Source organism: Scyliorhinus torazame, chromosome 6 (assembly GCF_047496885.1).
Source record: "Scyliorhinus torazame isolate Kashiwa2021f chromosome 6, sScyTor2.1, whole genome shotgun sequence".
NCBI lineage: Eukaryota > Metazoa > Chordata > Chondrichthyes > Carcharhiniformes > Scyliorhinidae > Scyliorhinus > Scyliorhinus torazame.
The window spans coordinates 73,965,298-73,988,249 of NC_092712.1; the positions used below are offsets into that span (position 1 = coordinate 73,965,298).

A 22,952-nucleotide genomic window follows, 5' to 3' on the forward strand; every position below is an offset into this window, starting at 1 on the left:
TTGGTTTGAAGATGATTTAGGATGGTGCTAAAGAAATGCAAGTTTTCTATCTTTTTCCACTGCTGCAATATTTTATACAGCATGTGTCCTCTTTCTCTTGACACTGTATTTCTTTATCTTTGTGTTCCCCTTATATGTGTTACCCCAACTCTGGCTTCTTGCTTCGATCACTTCACTCCATTGTTCGTCGCTACCCAGATCCTGAGCTCTGAAAGTCCTTCCTCAAAACTCACGCCATCTCTCCCCCTTTGACCTTCCTTAAAACCTAGCCTATGCTCACCTGATCTGCTACTTGCTTATGTGGCTGGTGCCAAATGTTGCTTCATGAAGTTCTGTGGAACATTCTGGGGTGCTTTGCAATGTTAGAGGCAGTATATAATTGCACTTTGTTGTTGTGAAATATGTTTGAGTTTTGTTACTGTTTTTTTTAATAAACATTTTATTGAGGTATTTCTTTGGCATTGTAACAGCAACAAAATCAATAATGTACATAACAAGGAAAATATTAACAGTGCAAATACCGCCTCCCTCTCCCGCAGGTCCCACCATTACTTACCCCCCCTAATCTACGCTAGCCTCACCCCCCCCCCCCCCCCCCCTCCCCTGCTGATGATTAATTCTCTGCGAAGAAGTCGACGAATGGTTGCCACCTCCGGGCCAACTCTAACAGTGACCCTCTCATGGCGAACTTAATTTTCTCCAGGCAGAGGAAGCCAGCCATGTCCGATAGCCAGGTCTCCGATTTCGGGGGCTACGAGTCCCTCCACGCTAGTAATATCCGCCTCTGGGCTACCAGGGAAGCAAAGGCCAGAACATCTGCCTCTTTCTCCTCCTGGATTCCCGGATCTTGCGACACCCCGAAAATCGCCACCTTTGGACTCATTGCCAACCTCGTATTTGATACCTTGGACATGGCGTCGGCAAACCCCTTTCAAAATCCCCTCAGTTTTGGGCATGCCCAGAACATGTGGACATGGTTCGCTGCCCCCCCCCCCCAAAGAATCTGCTCATCCGGGCCACTGTCATGTGAGCCTGGTGAACGATCTTAAATTGGATCAGGCTGAGCCTGGCACAAGTTGCGGTCGCGTTGAACCTACCCAACGCGTCCACCCAAAGGCCCTCCTCTATCTCTCCTCCCCAGCTCCTCCTCCCACTTTTGCTTCAGCTCCTCGGTCTGCGTCTCCTCCGAACCCATAAGCTCTTTATATATGTCCGAGATGCTCCCCTCTCCTATCCATCCCCTAGAAACCACCCTATCCAGAATCCCCCTTAACGGGAAGAGTGGGAAGGTTGGTACCTGCCTCCATGGAAAGTCCCGCACCTGCAGATATCAAAATTCATTTCCCCCCGCCAATGCAAACTTCTCTTCCAGCGCCCTTATACTCGGGGAGCTTCCTTCCATAAACAAGTCCCCCATCCTCTCAATCCCCGCTCTCCGCCAAATTCGGAACCCCCCTTCCATCCTCCCCAGGGCAAACCGGTGATTATCGTAGATTGGGGACCATACCAATGCCCCCTCTGCTCCCACATGTCTCCTTCACTGCCCCCAGACTCTCAGGGCCACCGCCACCACTGGACTGGTGGAGTATCGCGCCGGCTGGAACAGCAGAGGCGCTGTTACCAGCGCTCCCAGACTTGTGTCCTTACAAGAAGCCGCCTCCATGCGCACCCATGCCCCCTAGCCACCACATCACCATGGCTATATTAGACGCCCAGTAGTAAATGCTGAAATTCGGCAGCGCCAGCCCACCATACCCCCGACTCCACTCGAGCATTGCCCTCTTCACTTGCAGGGGCTTGCCCCCCTACACAAAACCCACAATAATTTGATTGATACGCTTAAAAAAGGACTGCGGGATGAAGATGGGGAGGCATTGGAAACTAGGCTTGGAGGGCCGAAGGGCCTGTTTCTGTGCTGCATTGTTCTTTGCTCTTTGCTCTTTGAATAGGAATCTCGGGAGGACCGTCATTTTTACCGATTGAACTCTGCCCGTCAGAGACAACGGGAGCGCATCCCATCTCCGGAAATCCTCTTTCATCTGCTCCACCAGCTGGGCCAAGTTCAATTTATGTAGCCTGTCCCAATCCCTCACCACTTGGATACCGAGGTACCTGAAACTGTCCCCGACCACTCTGAACGGCAGTTCCCCCAGTCGCCTCTCCTGACACCTCGCCTGGACCACAAACATCTCGCTCTTCCCCATATTAGAGATTTGTTCCTGTTTTTAATCAAATTTGTGTTCGGAGGGATGGACTCCACAGCATCAAAGAGTTACGTAATGAAACTTGGGTATGAGTGGATGTTTTGTCCAGTGACTGGGTGGAGCCATATAAAGCAGTAATTGGTAAACTCTGTCACTGGAGAATGCTGGCAGCCAGAATATTCACGCTGTCCGTTGATAGGAAATAAGTAACAACATCTGCTTGTGGAGCCAGGATGCTAAAGTGTTCTAGCCCCTGGAGGTCTTGGCAAAGTCTACCCTTTTAGCTGGATTTTGGCACTTCAGCTGACAGCAGCTCTGCCACATTTATTTTACAGCACACTAGTAGTTTGCAGCTGAAGCCAGTGTTAGTGCTGCAAGGTAAAAATGGGCATGTATTTTTCGTAATAGGGCTCAAGTATTTGGATCAATCTAAACTTCTATTTCAGAGCTCATGAAATTCATTGCTTGTGTAAACTGGAATTTATTATAGAATCGTGACAGGTTGGGGAGTGCGGAGTGCCTTCCCTCGACGAGATTAAATAAATCAGCTGGTGCAGAGGGTAATCCATTTGGTTGTGGCAACTCAACATCACCGAGAGAGCAGTTGTAAAACTGCCACAGTATGACAGACCCTAGCCTAAAGACAAACCATTAACATTAAATTTTGCTTTTATATCGGTTGTGCTTTTCCAGCAACTCAAAATGTCGAGGCATGCAGGCATTGATGATGATTTCTCAAATGCCACGTGAAAAGATGTGAACCATACTAGCACCAGAACAATCAGAGGCCACTTCATCCATACGTATTTGACCGGTGGTGGATCCATAGCTAAGCAAACATTTCCCTGTTATTTCTGCCTCACAGATGTGACCAGAAGTTGTTGCTTACTGTGCAAACTGGCAGCTCTTTTGCATTTAGCTAAAATTCTGATCTTAATTATCTCAATTCAGAAAACAACTTGGTAATTCTGCATATATTCTCCTCATAATCAAGTGTGGTTCACTTCCAATTTTTGTCTTTTATGTGCGCATTTTTGTGTTCATGAATTTGAGATGCAAGTCAGTGAATATGCAAAAGATCATTTTTCTTTTGCACACGTCAACATCAATTCAGAGTAAAGTTTCCTTTGCTATAACATAATGAATAAAGTAAGTAAAGTCACCATCACCCCAGATGACCATAGGCTGTTTTCCCCTTGGCGGGTGAGAGCTTACTGCTGGTGATATAACCTGAGGATCACCAGGTGAGGGGCAAGGTTGAGAAGGTGGGGCCTTCATGAATTACCTCAACCGGTACGGGAATTGAACCTACACTGTTAGCATCGCTCTGCATCACGAACCAGCTGTCTAGCCAAGTGAGCTAAACTGGCCGCCGTAATGAATGATACCTCAGGATAGCATCCCCTAATACATCAGTTTGAAATATACATTTCATGATACCTGAGTGAGACTGTGATTTTAGGGCCTAATTGTGTTGGAATGTGGAAAGTTTTATATTGTGGAACTACTTGGAACTGGACTGAGACTCCCATCCTGCCATGGGCAGCATGGTGGCACAGTGGTTAGCACTGATGCCTTACAGCGCCAGAGACCTAGGTTTAATTCCAGCCTTGGGTCACTGTCTGTGTGGAGTTTGTACGTTCTCCTCCTATATGTGTGGGTTTCCTCCAAGTGCTCCAGATTCCTCCCACAGTCCACAGCTGTGAAGCTTAAGCTATGCTAAATTGCCCCTTCGTGTCCAAATGGTGAGGTGGGATTACGGGGATAGTGTGGGGGTGTGGTAGATAGGGTGCTCTTTCAGAGGGTCGGTGCAGAGATGGGCTGTATGGTCTCCTTCTGCATGTAAGGATTCTATAATTCTATCTTGTCAATTTGGGCTTTATTTGAACCGAGGTTCCAGTACTGAAAGCTTTGCTTTAACCCAAAGACCCATCTTATTCCCACAGTGTTCTCCGGCTGAGCTAATTTTCCTCTTATGTGCATTGCAGTCTTGCCTCTGAAGTAATGATGGGGAAGAAGACTGGTTTAAGACCACGTCTGGAAGATCCACTATCAAACTTGCTGTTCAAACTAGTTGTAGGGGCCCGGTTTAACTCAGTTGGCTGGACAGCTGGTTTGTGACGTAGAGTGAGGCCAAAAGTGCGGCTGAGGCTATTCATGTTGACCCTCAACCTTGCCGCTCGCATGAGGTGTGTTGACCCTCAGGTTAAATCGCTACCAGCCAGCTCTCCCTGTCAAAGGGGAAAGCAGCCCAAGGTAATTTGGGACTACGGCGACTTGAAGTATAATGCAGGCTTCTTTTGAAATTCTCAGGGACAAGTATGATCAGATCATTTTAGTATTAGGACAGTTCCTCCAATTCTCGCCTCTTGAATACCCTGATTTTCATCATCCATCATTGATGGCCATGCTTTCTACTGCCCAGGCTCTAAAGTCTGGAATTCCTTTCTTGAATGTCAGCCCCTCTCTATCTCTGCCCTCCATTAAGATGCACTTTTTGAGCCGTTTTACCACCTATCCTAATATCATGTTCTGTAACAATGTTTCTGGGAATCACTTTAGGACATTTCACTATGTTAAATCCAGTATATAAACACAAATTGGTGTGTTGTCTGATAGACAGATGTTCCTGTTTGTACTGTCCTAACGTACAGGCTGGAAGTGGAATACATTAATGTTTTTTCCAACGGATGTGCCTTAAACTGGGTCGAGTGCAATACACATTAAGACGCAGTTAGCAATGTAACTTATGTTTGAAAATTGGATTCTGCAGATTTTAGCTTGGTATCTATCGCAAGTGTGTTCCCACCCTTTGTGGCTTAGCAGTTTTCAAATAAAAATTTAAAATACACTCCAGTACTACTTTTTGAGGGCAATTAGAGACGGGCAGCCTAGCCAGCGAAGTCCACATCTTGCCCAAGAATTTTTTTAAAGCTTATGCTGTGAGCCTAAAATTTTTGATCCGCACAATGCATTTTAATCACATCCTTAAAAACATTTTTTTTACAGTTATAGTTTGGGCTGAATTGATGAAATGCCTATATACAGTAAATTCTCTGTGAAATTATAACTTTTTCTCATTGTAAGTGGGGGGGGGGGGGGGGGGGGGGAAGGGTGTGGTTACAAATCTGTGTTCTCAACAGGGTGTTGAGCACTCATTTAAAAAAAAATGAAAGGCTTGCATTTACATAGGGCATTTGTAAATCGCAAGGCATCGTAAAATGTTTTAAAGCCATTAAAGCACTTTTTGAAATGTAGTCACTGTTGTAATGTGGGAAATGTAACGGCGAATTTGGGCACAACAAACTCCCATGAACAGCAATGTAGTACTGACCAGTTTTTTTTTCATCATGATGTTGAATGAAGAATGAATATTGGCCAGGACATGGGGGACAGCCCCCTCAGCCAGTCTTCAAAATCGTGGCATGGAATCTTTTACATCCACAAGAGCAGGCAGTTAGGGCTGATTTAACTCCTCATCTGAAAAATGGCATTTCCGACAGTGCAGCACTCCTCAATAGAGCGTCAACCTTGATTTTTTTTTTTGTTCATGCCCAGGTGTGGGCTCGAACGCAGAATCTTGTGGGAGGTATAGAAAGAGTGTTTTAAAATAAAAATGATCAGTGTTTAAAATGTTTTTGAGAGTTCAAGATTTCCGATATGGTCAGCTTTATAAGCATGAAAAATAGTGACATGACTACTTGGACTGAAGCTTCATCTGAGTTCCCACATTAACAATAACCTTTGTGTCAATCTAAGACATACTGTCAGCAGCATAGTTTGTGTCAGCACATAAATATTTAAGTATCATGACAAACGCATTATCAAAGTATGTCTGGCACAAATGACTGACTCGCTTGCAGGCAGCCTTAACTTTCAGACATTGAGTGAAGACATTTGTCTAAAACACTGATTTTTAACCATGAGTGCAGTGAAGGACTGTGATTATTTTTGCAATATTTGTTAGAAAAGCCGAGGTAATGTTCACATCACTGTTTTATTTGGGCCATTCTGTTGCAAATTTACATCTGTGTGCCTTAAGAGATGCAGTTTGACCTCCAAAAATTCCAAATAGCTTGATTCTTTATGCTTGACAGACAGAATAGAAATGAATGCTGGTATTCATGAAAGAAAATATCATCACCCTGAAGTAAATGGCGCTTAGGTTTTTTTTCCCATTCACTGTCCTGATGTGTAACACTGAATGCAAAATGGGAGCTGTTTGGTTCAGTGCCGGAGTACAACGTTTTTGGTTTTGGAGGTTTCCAACGACATTTGCTTTAGAATTTATAGGCGGCTTATGCTTAGCTTTAATATCCTCTCAATTATTAAATACAATGTCTATTGATGTGTGCCAAGCTCATGGGCCTTCGCTTTTCATCATTGTGCTGACTGATGCCCAAACCCTTGGGTAACACCGAATTTTAAGCTCTGCTGATCTACCCTAAAATTTGCTGAAAGATATTGCATCTCAGTTTTAAAAAGAATTCTGAGAAGGGCATTTATAACAAAATCCAGGATAGAGAACTGAGCGATTCCCATAAAATATAACACCAGAATGCAAGAAGCTACATTTAAAAAAATTTGAATTTGATTTTCCGCCCTTCTCGTCACCAAGGCTGTATTCACCTGCCCGTTGTGGGAGTTTCCTTTAGCTGTAGAAAGTTCTGGGGTGCAGAGATCTTGTGCCATCACTGTCCACAGCCACTTGATGGCTGGCTGATCGTTTACACACTTATACGATTTGGCTGCAGGTTTTCTATCCAGTTCTCCCAGATAAAGGCTGTGACCCGAGAATGATACTGTTTCTGGCAGCCTAGTGCTGCACCTAAATAATGTCAGATTGGTTAAGTACCCATTAATTGGTATCTTTGTATGAAAACTCTCATGTGTTTTCATTAATACATTTTCAATGCCTCTCAAAATTTTGGCCTGGTAATGTTTATTTTTTATCCTCCCATTAGTCCTCCTTTTTAACTTTTCAAGGTCTGAAGTAAGACCACAGATTTTTATAGGAATTGAAACTCGGCTGAAGCAACCTAGGCTTCCAAGCTCTAAACTGACCTGAGCCACGATCGAGAGCTTGTGGTGAAAGTCAATGCAGAAGAGAAACGGGAGCAGTTCCTGCAGCCCACTTGGTGAAAGAGGAGTATACCTTTCTCACATGACACTTGATGATGGAGAACTATCACATTTTGGTTCTTTTAAGGAATAACTGATGCAAACTTGTTCTGCTGCCTCAGACTGGTCGGTTGTCCAATGATTTAATTGGTAGAATTATTCCTGTCTGTTTTAAATTGTTCATCCTGAGATGTTCAGAATGATATGCCCAAGCTACCGTTGGAATTTATTTAGTTGATGCAGTCTATTTCGTAATTTAAACGCCTACCCAGAAGGTCATGTTGCCATTATTAAAGTTTTTTTAATAAACATTTAATTGAGGCATTTCTGGTTTTATAACAATAACAGAAGAAACAGTGTACATACAAATATAAACATAGTGCAAAAGCCGTCTTCCTCCCTCACAGGTCCCACCTTTTCTGCCATTATTAAAGTTGTACTGAAAAATCAGCTGTGGACAAAAAATGAATGGCAGGATTATGAGTTAACAATGATCTTTTTTTTATTTAATCATTTAGATTATTAGATCATTTAATCATTAGATACTGGCAGGAAGGCATCCTATGAAGATTCCAGTCATTGCTCATTTAGCATAATGGTTCCAACAAAATCTCTTTTCCTTTTGTTGGTAATATTAACAATAAAATGCTAAGGTTCTAATTTCTGGTCATGTGTTACTGCACTTGGCGAGATGTTATTAGAGATTTACATAAATCATAAAGAGAAGTAATTATTGCAGTGTGAGTTTTGAAATGGAAAGAAAAGAAAAATAGTACAATTCTTACACCAGGCCAGAAGTGGAGATGCTGTAAATTGTGTGTAATGTAGCGTTATATAGGAAGCAAAGTGGTGATCTCTCTGATGCAGCAAACCCTGAAATGTGTTACCTGAGTATGGTGTACCGTGTAGTTGTGATTAGAATTGTTTTTTGTGACTGGAATTTTTTTGCCCTCTTGTAGGAGGATGATGGAACAGAAGAGGAGAGCAACAGGATCGAGCCAGTTGGACGTGCTGATTCTTGCCTTGAGCACGGACAGAATTTTTCACTCGGGTACGCATGCATCAGTAACATATTAATTATCACATGCTGATTTTAGATATAGACAGACCGCAAAGAATCAACTTGTAACGACTATTGTACTAAGAAGCAAAGTTCATTATTGGGCAGTGGAACCCGCTGAAGAGTAACCACCAAAGTGGCAGGGAAATCATTCACTTTTCTGCAAAATTATACTTATTAAATACAGTTGGAAACAGTGGGGAAATAATTGAAGTAAGCGTTCCTATTGGAATGACTGTTAATTGGTGGGTACTGTATTTTCAAAGCTGATAATGAATTGAGCACTGCTTAAATAAAACTTAAAAGAAAGAACACTAAAGGTTTTTTTAAAAAAAAAATGCAAAAAGCTCCAGAAATGATGTAGCAGCTCTGTCAGCATCATGGAGTTTTCAGATGGCGACCCTTCATCACAATAATTCTCCCCTAATAATTTCTGTCGCTGATGGCCGCAATGCATTGAGTTGAAGTTTGTAAATAGTCCCACCTTAACAGACAGTGATTTACTGATCAGACTACAACCTAACCAATATCCTTCGATGCTGTTCCTCAATGAAAATAAGATTTATTAACCATGCCTGAATTAATATTGGATATATTTAAAAGATGATTCATGTGCAACTTGTTGATTTATCTTTTTTGCGTTTGTCTATTAACCGTTTAGCTGCTTATTGACCAATTATCTCGTGATGCATTTTTTTCTGATCAGTTTTAATGCGATAAGGAGATGTAATCACAGGGGATTGTCTGAGTAGTTTGCATTAGGTTGGTGCTGTCAGATAATGTGCACTTCTGGTTGCTTTATTAATTTGTTTTTATTATTTTTGCTGACTGGCCTTTTTTCATGCTTCCAGACTAATATTCAGGTATGCTACGCACAAGTTGCAATACTTATTGTTCCAGATATTATAGAATTGTGTTTTTGTTTTGGGTAGTTTACTTCACATTTTTATGTTACTCCATTCATCATTGTCTCACAGTGGCGTGCTAAAGCTGGTTGAAGTCTCCAATGATGGGGGGCCTTTGGGAATCCATGTAGTGCCTTTCAGTTCCACGGTTGGAAGGTAAAGTAACGTTCTGGATGTTTGATTTTATTTTTTAAACTTTATTTCATATTATCTAAATCCTCAGTGTCGAGCAGATAGTGGATTTTGCAATGAAACAGTTAGGAAGTTCTGTGCTCACATTCCAGAAATTGCAATGCTTTATTGAAGTTTTGAAACTTTCCTTTTGGAGATTTAGTGATGCTCTAGTAAAGGTTTTTGCAGCATGGTAGCACAGTGGATAGCATTGTTGCTTCACAGCTCCAGGGTCCCAGGTTCGATTCCCGGCTTGGGTCATTGTCTGTATGGAGTCTGCACGTTCTCCCTGTGTCAGCGTGGGTTTCCTCCGGGTGCTCCAGTTTCCTTCCACCAGTACCGAAAGACGTGCTGTTAGGTCATTTGGACATTCTGAATTCTCGCTCAGTGTACCCGAACAGGTGCCGGAATGTGGCGACTAGGGGCTTGTCACAGTAACTTCATTGCAGCTTAATGTAAATATATTTTTGACTATAAGTATTATTAAATTAAACAAAGATATTAGCTGATGAGGACGTTGGATAAAACAAACTGGAATAATGTAGTTCCCACTGATAGTAAGATGGGTACTCGCTCTGTTTCTAGACAATGGTTTAAAACAATGGCAGAAAACTCCAAGTTTGGCGCCTTTATGAATTCAAAAGAATGAGATCTAATTGAGGGAAGTAAGATGATAAAAGGTATTGACAAAGTAGACGTAGAGCAGATGTTGCTCTTGTAGGGCAATGTAGAATGAACGGTTATAGTTTTAGGATAAGAGGTAGCAGATTTAAAGCAGGGATGAGGGGAAATTACTTCTCTTAAAGGATCGTGAATCTGTGGGATTCATTACCTCAGAATGTGGTGGATGCTGGGACATTGAGTAAGTTTAAGGAGGAGATTTTAAGTAGTAATGGGTTTGAAGGGTTATGGAGAGCAGGCGGGCAAGTTGAGCTGAGGCCGAGAGGAGATCAGCCATAATCAAATTGAATGGCAGAAAGATGTTGTGTTAAGATGGATGCGAGGTGGTGAAACCTATTAAAAGAGCTTAATTGTGCCCAGTGGCCTTTCCTGTTTCTTTACCATTCTGGTGCCAGGACTTTCCCAGCTCTTGATCATCAAACATAATTTCAATATGAAAACTGCAGTCCAAGCAATCACTTATCAACTCCCCGAAACATGCAAAATGTTGCAGAGTTCTATTCCCTGGAATATCGTTATTATTAAAATGTTTTCTTTTAACTTCCTGAATGTAATATTGAACGGAAAAAGAAACGCAATTTGAAATGGATTATATTCTAAGACAAATGTCAGCTAATAAACCTTGAAATATTATATTCAGACAGCAAGTAAATCTCATCTGTTGTGCCAGGTTGACTTAGATGAAGTGGATTTGGTTGATGGGTTTTCCAATTTGTAAGAAATTGTCTCAGGTTGTTTCTTGGTGTGACTGAGCAAAACTGGTTTGGAGAGTGTACATTTTTAGTAGTAATAAAATAGATGTTATTTGCATTCTAATAGTGTGGACAGCTGCAAAATAAATCATTTCCGGTTGTGCGCAGCAGCTTGAGATGTATGTTTAGTGCCCATAGACCACATCCTTGTTTACAGCTGAAAGCAAATGTGTACTTCTACAAAAGCCTGAGCCGAACATAATATAAATATTGAACATTCAAAAGTGTCGTGCTACATCATTTGTCTTGCTACTGAGGAAGGTCACGAAAGCCATTCAGTGCATCATCACAAACAGCTGCCAAAATACAGCAAGCGGCTGGTAGGGTCTGAGCAGACTGAAAGTTAAGATCACCTAAAAAGCCATTTGTCTGTGTGTAATTGTGTTGCTGCATGAGTTTAGATAAAAAGCTAAGAAATAGTTGAGCCTCTTATGAGTTCTTTGATAATTGCACGCAAATTGTTCTTCTCAGCCTCCCTTGAGATTGCAAGTTGTGAGAAATGTTTAAAACTCCAGAAGTCTACGCTAAATGTCAATACTGTACAACTGCAGAAATAGAATGAATCAAAATGACTGTTATTAACAAAATAGTCATGACAAAATTATGTGTTTGAACGTCCTTTTCCCTTACTCAGTGTAACCTTGAGTACTCTAATAAATGGTGATAATTTACTCAAATAAATGGTGAGTGGGAGAGAAAAAAGGGTGAACTCTTTACTCTAAAGTATTTCACATCAAAGTGTTGGAATGCATCTTGCTACCCTGATCAAGTACTTGGTCTCACCCACACAACCCATAGATATGCAAGGTAGGTGGATTTGCCACGCTAAATTGCCTCTTAATTGGGAAAAAAAAGAATTGGGTACTTTAAATTTAAAAAAAACAAGGAGAGGGGTACAGAAGAGGTTTACCAGGATGTTACCTGGTAGGAGAGCATTAGCTATGAGGAGAATTTGGATAAACTTGGTGTGTTCCCACTGGAAAGATGGGGCTGAGGGGTGACCTGATAGTAGTCTATGAAATTATGAGGGGCATGGACAGAGTGGATAGTCAGAAGCTTTTTCCCAGGGTGGAAGAGTCAATTACTAGGGGGCATAGGTTTAAGGTACGAGGGGCAAAGTTTTTAGCAGCTGGTTTAGCACAGCACAGTGGGCTAACTAGTTGGCTTGTAAAGCAGACGCGGGTTCAATTCCCGTACCAGCCTCCCCGAACAGGCAGGTACGTTAGTGACGTTTAAGGGGTGTCTTGACAAATACATGAATAGGATCGTAATAGAGGGATACAGGTCCCGGAAGTGTAGAACGTTTTAGGTTAGACGGGCAGCATGGTCAGCGCAGGCTAGGAGGTGTGAAGGGCATGTTCCTGTGCTGTACTTTTCTTTGTTCTTTGTTCTTATCCCACCCTCTAGTCCTTGTTCCCCCTAATTAATTCATTTTCCATTTACTTGCAACAAAAATGCATATTACTTGCATCTTATTGTAGAAACGAGCTCCAAAATGCTTCAGAGAGGCAGAAGGAAAAAGGTGCATGCTGAGCCAATGAATAAACTCGCAGGGGTTCGTTCCCTAAAGGTTGGCCTAAGAGAAAGGAATTAAAAGAGATCTCAAAGGAGATGGAGTAAAAGGAGGTTACAAGATTGGCTGAATGTTAGGAAGCAGAGAATAATGGTCAATGGATGTTTTTCAGGCTGGAGGAAGGTTTGTAGTGGTGTTCCCCAGGAGTCAGTATTGGGGCCCTTGCTTTTCCTGATACATATTAATGACCTGGATCTTGGTGTGCAGAGGACAGTTTCAAAGTTTGTGGATGACACAAAACTTGGAAGTTTTGTAAACTATGAGGAGGATAGTGTTGACTTCAAAAGGACACAGACAATTTGGTGCAGTGGGCAGATAGGTGGCAGATGAAGTTCAACGCGAAGAAGTGTGAGGTGATACATTTTGGTGGAAAGAGTATGGAAAGACTCTGGGCGGGAATCCCCGTCCCGCTGCACCAGTTTTCTGGTGTGGTGCGCCCCAGAATGGCCAATGGCGGGATTCTCTATCCCGCCAGCCGGCCAATGGGATTTCCCATTGTAGACAGCCCCACGCCGTCGGGAAATCCCCGGACGTGGGTGCGCTGCCAGCGCAACGGAAAATCCCGACAGCGGAGAATCTAGCCATTATGAAGTAAAGAGTAGCATTTTTAAAGGGGTGCAGGAGCAGAGGGCCCTGAGTATATATGTGCATAGACCTTGAAAGTGACAGGACGGGTGGAGAGGGCAGTTAATAAAGCGTATAGTTGGACTTCCGTTGGCAGCTGATCCATCGCACACAAGGTGCATGTCGCTTGGAGACTTAGATTTTGGCCCTTTCTACCCAGTTAAAAGGCGTTTAGGTGGGAAACAAGATAAAGAAATTGAAGCTTGTTGGTTTCTCCTCCAATGAGAATGTGGCGGGTTGTAATACCAGGCTTAAATCAAGTAACAGTTGGTTGACCCTCAAGACACAGCAATGGAAAGTATGGCGCTCCCCACTGCCCATGGAGCAGTTAATGCCATTTATCATAGCAGAATTTAAGAAACACAGCAACAGATGCGGGAAGACCTGCCTAGGGCGATCGAGGTAGCAGTAACTCCTCTTTTGTGGGGCTTTGGAGAGGTGGAAAAACAAATGGAGTCACAGGGCACAACAATTTGGAAGGTGGAAAGGACCACAGCAACCAGATCGTGTCTCTGGAGGCAGAGATAACGATGCTGGCGGAGGCCCACAAAGTGTTGAAGGTCAGAGTGGACCACCAGAAAAATTGATCCAGGTGTCAAAACTGAAGAATAGTTGGGCTGCGGAGGGGGGTCAAAGGCACGAGCGCCACGGATTACAGACAAAGATGTTTGGGAAACTGGTCGGGGAGGGAGCCCACTGATTGCTGAGTCAGAGGCCGAGAGATGGTGAACCGCCACGAGCAGTGATCATCCAGTTGCATTAGTATTATGGGATGGAGTGGATTTTGACGTGAGCGAAATCCATATGAGACAGTAGCTGAATGGGTCATCCATTATGCATTTATCAGGACATCGGGGGCCGATCTGGCCAACCGTCGAGCGGGCTTCAACAAGGCCAAGGCAGCACTCTTGAGGAGTAAGATTCGATTCGGGATGCTCCACCCGGAAAAGCTGTGGGTCACAATCAAGAGCAAAGAGCATTACTTTAATACGCCGGAGGAGGCGGATGACTTTGTTAGGAAGAATGGTTTGGAGGAGGACTAATGTTGATAATGTACAGTTTTGATGTTTTTGCAATTTGAATCTTTGGAGGTCTTACAGTTGCAAATGTTAGTTTTTTCATTATGCTCGATGTTGGGATTGTTCTGAGTCTCTTGGTTTGTGTGTGTTTTTTCTGGAGTGCACTAGCTTGGGTGGAGGAGTGAGGGGGAAGGGTAGTTTGGGCAATGTGGATGGGGTTCTTTATATGGTTCTCCAAGTGGGGTCGCCATGCTTAGAAGGGATGTGAGTAAACGTAAGCAGTGTCGGGGAGGGGGCTGCTGCAGTTTGAGCGGAGGGGGGGGATCGGGTGTTCAGGTTCGAGAGCGGTGGCAGGGGGCCTGGGGTGGGTTGATTCCCTTTGTTCGGGGGTGGGGTGGGGGGCTGTAGTTGAGATGTGGCTGGTTGGATCGAACGTTCGGAGGGAAGAGGGGGCCTGGGGGAGGTACGGGGGAAGGGGGGAGGGTAGTAAGCTGATAACGCGTCTTTGTGGTTGGGTGTACGTGGGGTGGGCGCACCAGCCATTTTGAGTGGGCCCAGTCTCGCGAGGAGCTTGGATTTAGTGATTTCTCTGTATTAGGTTGGGATGGCGGACCTTGGAAGGAGGGGGGTTCTCAGAGATCCCCACTGAGGATGGTGATATGGAACTTGAGGGAGTTGAATTGCCTGGTTGAAAGATTCCGGGTGTTTGCTCATTTGAAGATCTTGAAGGCAGACATTATCTTTCTGCAGGAGACACATTTGATGATGAAAGATCAGACGAGGCTAAGGAAGGGATGTGTGGGGCAGGCGTTCCACTCGGGTTTTGATTCAAAGACAAGAGGGGTTGCGAACTGCTCCTCCTTTTTTTTTTTTTTGCGATCCTATAAGGTTCTATAAGAAGATGGCTTGTGCGGTGGCCAACATGGTCCTGGACCCGTGGGGACGGTACATGATGGTGTGTGGTGGGGTGCTGGCAGGGGCCTCCGTAACCTTTGTTTATGCACCTAATTGGGAGGAGACGGAGTTTATTAAGAAGGCATTGGCGGCCATCCCGAACCTTGACTCTCATCAACGTGATCATGGGAGAGATTCCAACTGTTATTTGGACCCAAAGATGGACAGATTGAGCCGCAAGTTGTTAGCAACTTTGAGAATGGCTAAGGGACTGGGAACAGATGGGGTTGGATCCATGGAGGTTTTGGCATCCGGGAAGATGGGAGTTTTCCTCGTTCTCTCATATGCATTGGATATACTCACCAGAGAAAAGGACTTTGTGGAGGCGCCATTAGAACTGCAGGAGATCCTAGAGAGCATTGGGTCTATGCGATTGGGGCCTGATAGCTTTCTAATGGAATTTTATCAGAAATTTACAGCTTTTTAAAAAAAAAATAGGTTATTCCAAGCATGTGTAAAAATAGCAACATATTATAAAATACACATTCCATACAATCACAGTCCATAGTTTGTACAGTTTTTTGCCTTTTATCCCCCCCTCCCCCATGACTAACAATTCCTCAAACAGCGTCATGAACAACCCCCACCCCAAGTCGAAGCCCTCCGCTGACCCCCTCAATTCAAACTTAATCTTCTCCAACCGGAGAAAAGTCGTCCAGCCGGGCCCGCACCCTCGGCGGCGTATCCGACCTCCCATTTAGCAGGATCCATCGGCGGGCAGCTAGAGAAGCAAAAGTCCACAACACCCCCACCCCCTTTCCCTCCAGCAGCTTCGGCACTTCCGATATCCCGAAGATCACCACTATCGGGAACGGCCCAACCTCCACCCCCATAATCTTAGATAGTGTCCCAACACCACCTCCCAGTATCTCTCTAGCTTCTTGCAACCCCAGAACATCGGCGCATGATTCACCAGCCCCCTCCCACACTTTTCACACCCATCTGCCAACACCTGGAAGAGCCTACTCATCCTCGTCTGAGTCATATGCACCCTATGCCCCACCTTGAATTGAATCAAGATCTTCCTCCCGCATGAGGAGGTTGAGTTCACCTGCCGCATCGCCTCTCACCACAGCCTCACATATTGCTCCCCTCAACTCCTCCTCCCATTTGTTCATGATCCTCACCATTTGTGCCCCACCCTTCTCCCCCAACCACCCATATATATCTCCAATCCTACCCTCCCCCAACTCATCTGGTAGCAGCAGTTGCTCCAACAGAGTGTACTCTGGCAACCTGGGAAACACCCTCCACAAGGTCACGCTCTTGCATTTGTCTAAACTCACTATTGCCTGGTAACTCAAACCTCTCCCACAGCTCAGCCAGACTTGCAGATTTCGCTTCTGAGTACAAGTCCCTAACCCTCTCCAGCTCAGCCTCCCACCATTTCCCATCCACCCACCACCCCCCGCTTAAACCTGCGGCTCCACAAGAAAAATGAAAATGAAATGAATGAAATGAAAATGAAATGAAGTGGCGTAAACAGTAACATTCACTCCGACTTAGAATGTCTCTTCAGCTGATTCCACACCCTGACCGTCGACTACAGCAGTGGACTTCCCCCAATACTTTCCCGGAGCTAACGACAGCAGAGCCGTCACCATTGCCCTCAGACTGGATCCTCCACAGGGCTCCTCTTCCATCGTGACCCACCCCGCCCACAACCCTCCTCCCCCACCTTCGCCTCACCTTCCCCACATTCACCGTCCAATACTAGAGCAGCAGGCCCAGGCCCCCCAACCGCCTTTCTGTCTCTGAACAGAAACCTCTTTACCCTCGGCACCTTCCCTGCCCAAATGAACTCCGAGATCACTGTCTCCAACCTCCGGAAGAAGGCCTTGGGGAGAAAGATTGGGAAGGTCTGGAAAACAAACAAGAACCTTAGCAGCACATTTATGTTCACCACCTGCACGCTCCCTGCTCGTGTCAGGTGCGACATATCTCACCTCTTAAAATCCCCCTTAACCTCCTTCAAAGCGCCATCAAATTCTACCTGTGCATCGTAGCTCATTCATGCGTCACCTGAATCCCCAAATACCTAAACCTCTCCCTAGCTATCTTAAATGGCAACACCCCAAATTGACCTCCTGCCCCACCACACTCACCGGGAACATCTCGTTCTTTCCGACATTTAACATATACCCGGAGTAGGCCCCAAACCTCTCCAATAGTCCCATGATCCTACTCATACTCTCCAGTGGGTCTGGCTCAAACAGCAACAGGTTGTCCATGTAGAACGACACCAGATGCTCCCTGTTCCCCCTCACAATCTCCTGTCACTCCGCAGACCCCCGAAGGGCCATCGCCAAGGGCACAATCTCAATGCGAACAACAACGGCGATACCGGACACCTCTGCCTCATTCCCCAATGCAGTCCAAAATTTGGTAAACTCATGTAATTCATATGTATACTTGCCACCGGGGCTACATACAGCAGACGCACCCACTCCTCAAACTTTGGCCCGAACCCAAACATTCCCAAAATTTCAGATAAGTATCTCCACTCCATCCGATTAAAAGCCTCTCTGTCACAATATGTGGATATTGTAAAGCACATAAAGGGTTAATGTAATGTTACTACTCTCGTCACTAGATGGTGCTATAGAGCAACCATATAAATAGCACATGCCTCCTTGACTTCTGGGAGATAGTTGGGGAGAGTGGAAGAGAGCAAGACAGAGTTGTGAAATAGTTGAACTGATAGTATAGTTAATAAATTAGATGTTAGTGTAATCTTTACTTAATTAATTCTTAGTAATATGTTTGAATCTAATTCAGTGTAGTGTAATAAATTAGCTTTGTTTATTAAACGCAGCTTGCTGTTCTTTGTTAGCACTACAACCTTCACTATCCTGAAAGACCGAAAACAAAGAACACAACATTGTCCACATCCATAGATGGGGTGGAGCTAGAGTGGACTCCCATGTCCACATGTCTGTCCTTGGCCTGCTGCAATGTTCCAGTGAAGCTCAACGCAAACTGGAGGAACAGCATCTCATCTTCTGGTTAGGCACGCGACAGCCTTCCGGTCTCAACATCGAATTCAACATGTTCAGATTATTAGCCCTACCCCACCTTAACCTCTTTGTTTTCTTTCCAGTTCATTTTAACTGCCTTTTACTTTTATTTATTTCTTGTCTTTCTTTGTATAGATTTTTTATTTATATATATTTTTACCTGCACTATGTCCACCTAGCTTATCCTCCCTTTCCTTACCTTTTCTCCCCTTTGCTTCCCCCTTCTCCCCTTTTTCTCATTTTACCTCTCTCCCACCCATGTCCCTCCCTCCTCCCACATCTACATATGTCACAGTTTACCCTCTGATTTTAGCTTCTCTGCTGTTTGGCCTTTCACACCTTTTATTCTCTCTGGGGACTGCCATTAACACTTTTCCCTTGGTTTCTGTGGCTATGACTCATATTTCATTCCCTCACCCTACAGTATAAATATCTCCCACTTTCTATGCATTTTAGCTTTGACAAAGGGTCACCAGGACTCAAAACATTAGCTCTTTTCTCTCCTTACAGCTGCTGCCAGACCTGCTGAGATTCTCCAGCATTTTCTCTTGTGGTTTCAGATTCCAGCATCTGCAATAATTTGCTTTTATTAAAGCCATGTCCTTTGGTGGCAATTTTTGGCACATCAGTTGTCGGAGTTGCTGGAAGGGAAGGGGACCAATGTCTTGGCCTTCGCCTCTGATTGCCCGATGACAGATACTAGAGGCCGACAGTGCCACCGAGGTCTTTGGTGTGTTTGGGAGATGTGACAGAATTTCTACAAATGGAGAAAATTAAATTTGTGCTTGGAGGGGGGGAGGGGTTGGGGGTCAGAGGAGTAATTCCACTCGAGGTGGAGGCCGTTTGTCATGTTTTCAAAGATCTTTGTTGCCAGCAATTAATAGGGGGGAGGGGATGCAGGGGTTGGATTGGAAGGGAGGGGATTGCGGGGGGCGGGGCAGGGGCGGGTGAGTTGGAGGGAGCGGTAGGGGTTTTTTGGGGTAAAATTAGTTAATAAAGATATAAAATGACACTCTGTAATTATAGAGTACCAGAGCAAGGAGTTATGCTGAACCTATACAGGAACACTAGTTAGTTCTCAGCTGGAATATTGTGTACAGTTCTGGGCACCACACTATAAGACAGATGTGAATGCATTGGAGAGCAATGCAGAAGAGCTTTACAAGAATGGTTGCGGAGTTGAGAAATGTCCGTTATGAGGACAGATTGGAGAATTTGGGACTGTGCCCCTTTGAGAGAAGAAAGCTGTAAGGAGATTTGATAGGGATGCTCAAATTCATGGGGAGGAATTCTACCCCCCACCCCCCCCCTCCAAAGCCGGGCGGGCGAATCGCCCGGGCGTCGCGCGAGTCCCGCCACGCCGTCCCGACACCTGCACATGATTCTCTCTCTTCTCCCCCCCCCCAAAACCGGCGCGGCGTGAATCATGGCTGGCCGCTGGGAGAACCGCCGCTTGCGTTGGTAATGGCCGAGCGGCGATTCTCCGGTCTGGATGGGCCAAGCGGCCTGCCCAACACGACAGGTTCCCGCCGGCGCCATCCACACCTGGTGGGAACGCTGGGGGGGAGGGGGGGTGGCGAGGGGGTTTCCTGCACCGGGGGGGGGGGGGCGGGGGGGGGGGGTGGTGCTCAAAAGGGGTCTGGCCCGCGATCGGTGCCCACCAATCGGCGGGCCAGCCTCTCTGAAGGAGGACCTCCTTTCCTCCGCTGCCCAGCAAGAACGATCCGCCATCTTCTTGCGGGGCGGCAGCGGGGACGACGGCAACAGCGCATGCGCGGGTGATGTCATTTACGCGGCGCCGGTCACGTCGTTTACGCGGCGCCGCTTTTACGCGGCCCCAAGGCCCGGCGCGCGGAAATGACGCGGCACCGCTCCTCGCCCCCAGGGGCGGGGGAATAGGGGGCTGGGAACGGCCTCCGACGCCAGAGTGAAACACTCCGGTTTTCACTCCGGCGTCGGGACTTAGTCTCCCGATGGGAGAATTGCGCCCATGAGATGGCTGGACAGAGTAAAGACGGGAAATTAATGGAATTGGTCTTGTGGTGGAAAAGTATGGAATTCGTAATTGGGGTCCAACAACAATAGCTTCGGTCCTATCAAAGTTAAACTTTAGGGAATTGACGTTCATCCAAGTTTGTATGTCAGACAAGCACTTGAGAATAATAAACTAAAAAGAGAAAATTGAGGATATACTTTGCAGGTCTGGCAGTACTTTTGGAAAAGAAACAGACTTGACATTTCAGGTTGATGATTGAACTTAAGAACTGGAAAGGTTGGTGTGAGAATAAGTTTTAAGCAAGTGAAAGGGACAGGTAGAAAAAAAAGAGAAGGGAATATTTGAGATTGGGTGGGAGGCAGGAAAGATTTCATGACAAAAGACTTCATGATACAAAGGGGAGTGGCATCATTTGCTTGCTCTGTGCAAACATTACCAGCTGCTTCTGCCTCTATAATGGTGATTGCACTTCATTAATTAGTTGTGAAATCCATTAAAAATGAAAGTTGTGTATTGATTTGATTTTTTTCATGTGCTGTGACAATATACTGTTGCATAAATTGCTGCTGTTCAAATATTGCAAAACATCTAAATCTGACCAGTAATTAAGTTTATGCCCATGCTCTTAGCAGATGTGCTGCTATTACACTTCATTACCAGTTCTTTGGAACAAACCCCTTCTTTTGTGGTCAGAGGTGAAGAAAGGACACTCGCTACTGTTCAGACTCTAGAGCAGCCTTCCACTTTTCCGATAGTTTGTATTTGTCACTTTCTATCAGAGACCTGGGACATCTGAGAACTGGAAAGTCAGCATTGAGACTAATCAGCCAGTTAGACTAAATAAGTCCCATAGAGTGTGAAGCAGGAAATAAAAATCAGGGGACATAAGTAATGAAAATAATTAAATAAAGCTTATGGGGTTGAGGGAGAAACTTAAACAACAGAACACAAACTATATTTTTCAAAATAATTTTATGTTTAAAAATGCACAATTTTAATTTTCCTCTGTGGCTGTAAAGAGTGTGTAAAAATCTGTCCACCTGTAAAAAAAATAGTTTTCAAGGCTAGAGAGGTTATTCAGTCCTTCTGGCTTAATGCATTATTAAAACTCAGTTACTTTTGACTGAACAAAGTTTCACAATTTGTCTTTACAGTGACAACCGTGGGTAATTAATTTAACCATAATGTGGAGGTACCAGCGTTAGACCGGGGTGGACACAGTAAGAAGTCTTACAACACCAGATTTAAGACTCACCTGATGAAGGAGCTGCACTCTGAAAGCTAGTGATTCCAAACAAACCTGTTGGAGTTTAACCTGGTGTTGTAAGACCTCTTACTAATTAATTTAAGTTCACATCAAATCAGTGATTTCTATATTGATTCCTTCTGTGAAGCTTGCAAAAGGTATCTCCTGTGGGGGGAGCAGGCTATCTCTGACAGCAGCTTCTGAAATTTTGGTGATGTGCGGAGGCCAGACTCTGCAGTCCGATTTTTTCCAGTAATAAACCTGGAGCTACCACCTCACTGCTATTACTATCACACATTCTGCACCGATGTGTTGGTGACTGGAGCTGTTTCACTCACTTTCTAGCTGAAGTTCCATACTTTGAATTCCATGTGATAGTTGAGTTGATGACCGTACAATGTGGTTTAAACTGGTAGTGACGTGCACGTTCTTTACTGTGTCCAGCTTCGATGAGCATCTCAAAAATTGCTTCAATCCATTTCTCTTATGTCGTCGTTTATGAAGAGGAACTGGAAACATTTTACTTCAAAAGCAGCTAGTTTACATGTTTCTGACATTTTTGAGGTCCAGCAGCTTAAACTTTCATCAAAAATCATTTGATGCTTCATCAAAAATAATTTCTGCTCCTCCTCCCATCAGTATAGATAGTTTCTGTGAATTCTTAAAAGTAACTTGGTGGTGTTTACACCAATTATGTTGATTGTAATGGTACCAGTTTAAGATTTTACAAGATAAGCAACAATTGTATGTGTTGATGGTCCAGGTATCAACTGAAAGATAATCAATAGTCTCCCTCTAATTACACATGATCGAATGGCTGAAATAAGCATCAAACTATTCAAGAGTAAAGTTATTCTTACAGTCTCTATGTTGTTCTCATATTCACAAGTATTTATCATCCTGTCGTGCATTTTCTATCAGAGATGGGTGACGTTGTGAGTCTTGGAGGCAGAAATATTACTGTAAAAATACCACTAACTCAAAGACATTCACTTTAAACTTTTGTTTGCTTGTCTCTCAATTTGAGAGGCTGGGGTATTTAAATGAGCATAGTGCAGATGTCTAAACTAAGCAAGTAAGTAATAATAATGGCAAAGCATTTATAGAAAGAGAAAGAAGTTCATTTCCACATGTTTTATCATATCTTCAGAGTATCTCGCAATTGCTTTGCAATGAGTAAATTACTCTTGAAGTGCAGTCATACAGAAAATTAAATGCATATCTAGTTGATTTGTTTTTGATGGTGGTTGAGGAAGGAATGCTGTTTGAACACTGGGAAGTCCTGACCTTCAAACAGTGATGTGGAGTGTTCTGTGCCCACCTGAACAAGCAGATATGGCCTCACTTTAATGAATGTCACTTCCTAAAGAAAGGACCTCCAACAATGCAGCACTGCCGTCAATACAGCAATCGAGTATGACCTGAGATTGGATGCTCAAATCCTGGAGTGCGATTTCAGAAATGAACTTTTTAAAAAAAATGTTCATGCAAAGTGGATTTCACTGGCAAAGCTAGTAGGTATTGTTTACCCCTAATTACCCTTGAAAATTCCATTAGTTGGGTCTGGAAATATTCCACACAAAATTCCTATTTTCTAGGTTTAGATTTGGGACTAGAAAGGGCACCTGG

General features: G+C 44.3%; 1 protein-coding gene across 6 annotated transcripts in view; it reads left to right on the forward strand.

The window, feature by feature from the left end:
- Positions 1 to 22,952, forward strand: part of pard3aa (par-3 family cell polarity regulator alpha, a) — a 1,126,646-nt gene that overhangs the window by 625,692 nt on the left and 478,002 nt on the right. For all 6 annotated transcript variants that reach the window (XM_072508331.1, XM_072508330.1, XM_072508326.1 and 3 more), the window contains exons 6-7: positions 8,285 to 8,376; positions 9,363 to 9,446. In XM_072508331.1, the coding sequence (XP_072364432.1) occupies positions 8,285 to 8,376; positions 9,363 to 9,446 (176 nt within the window). The remainder of the gene's footprint in view (positions 1 to 8,284; positions 8,377 to 9,362; positions 9,447 to 22,952) is intronic.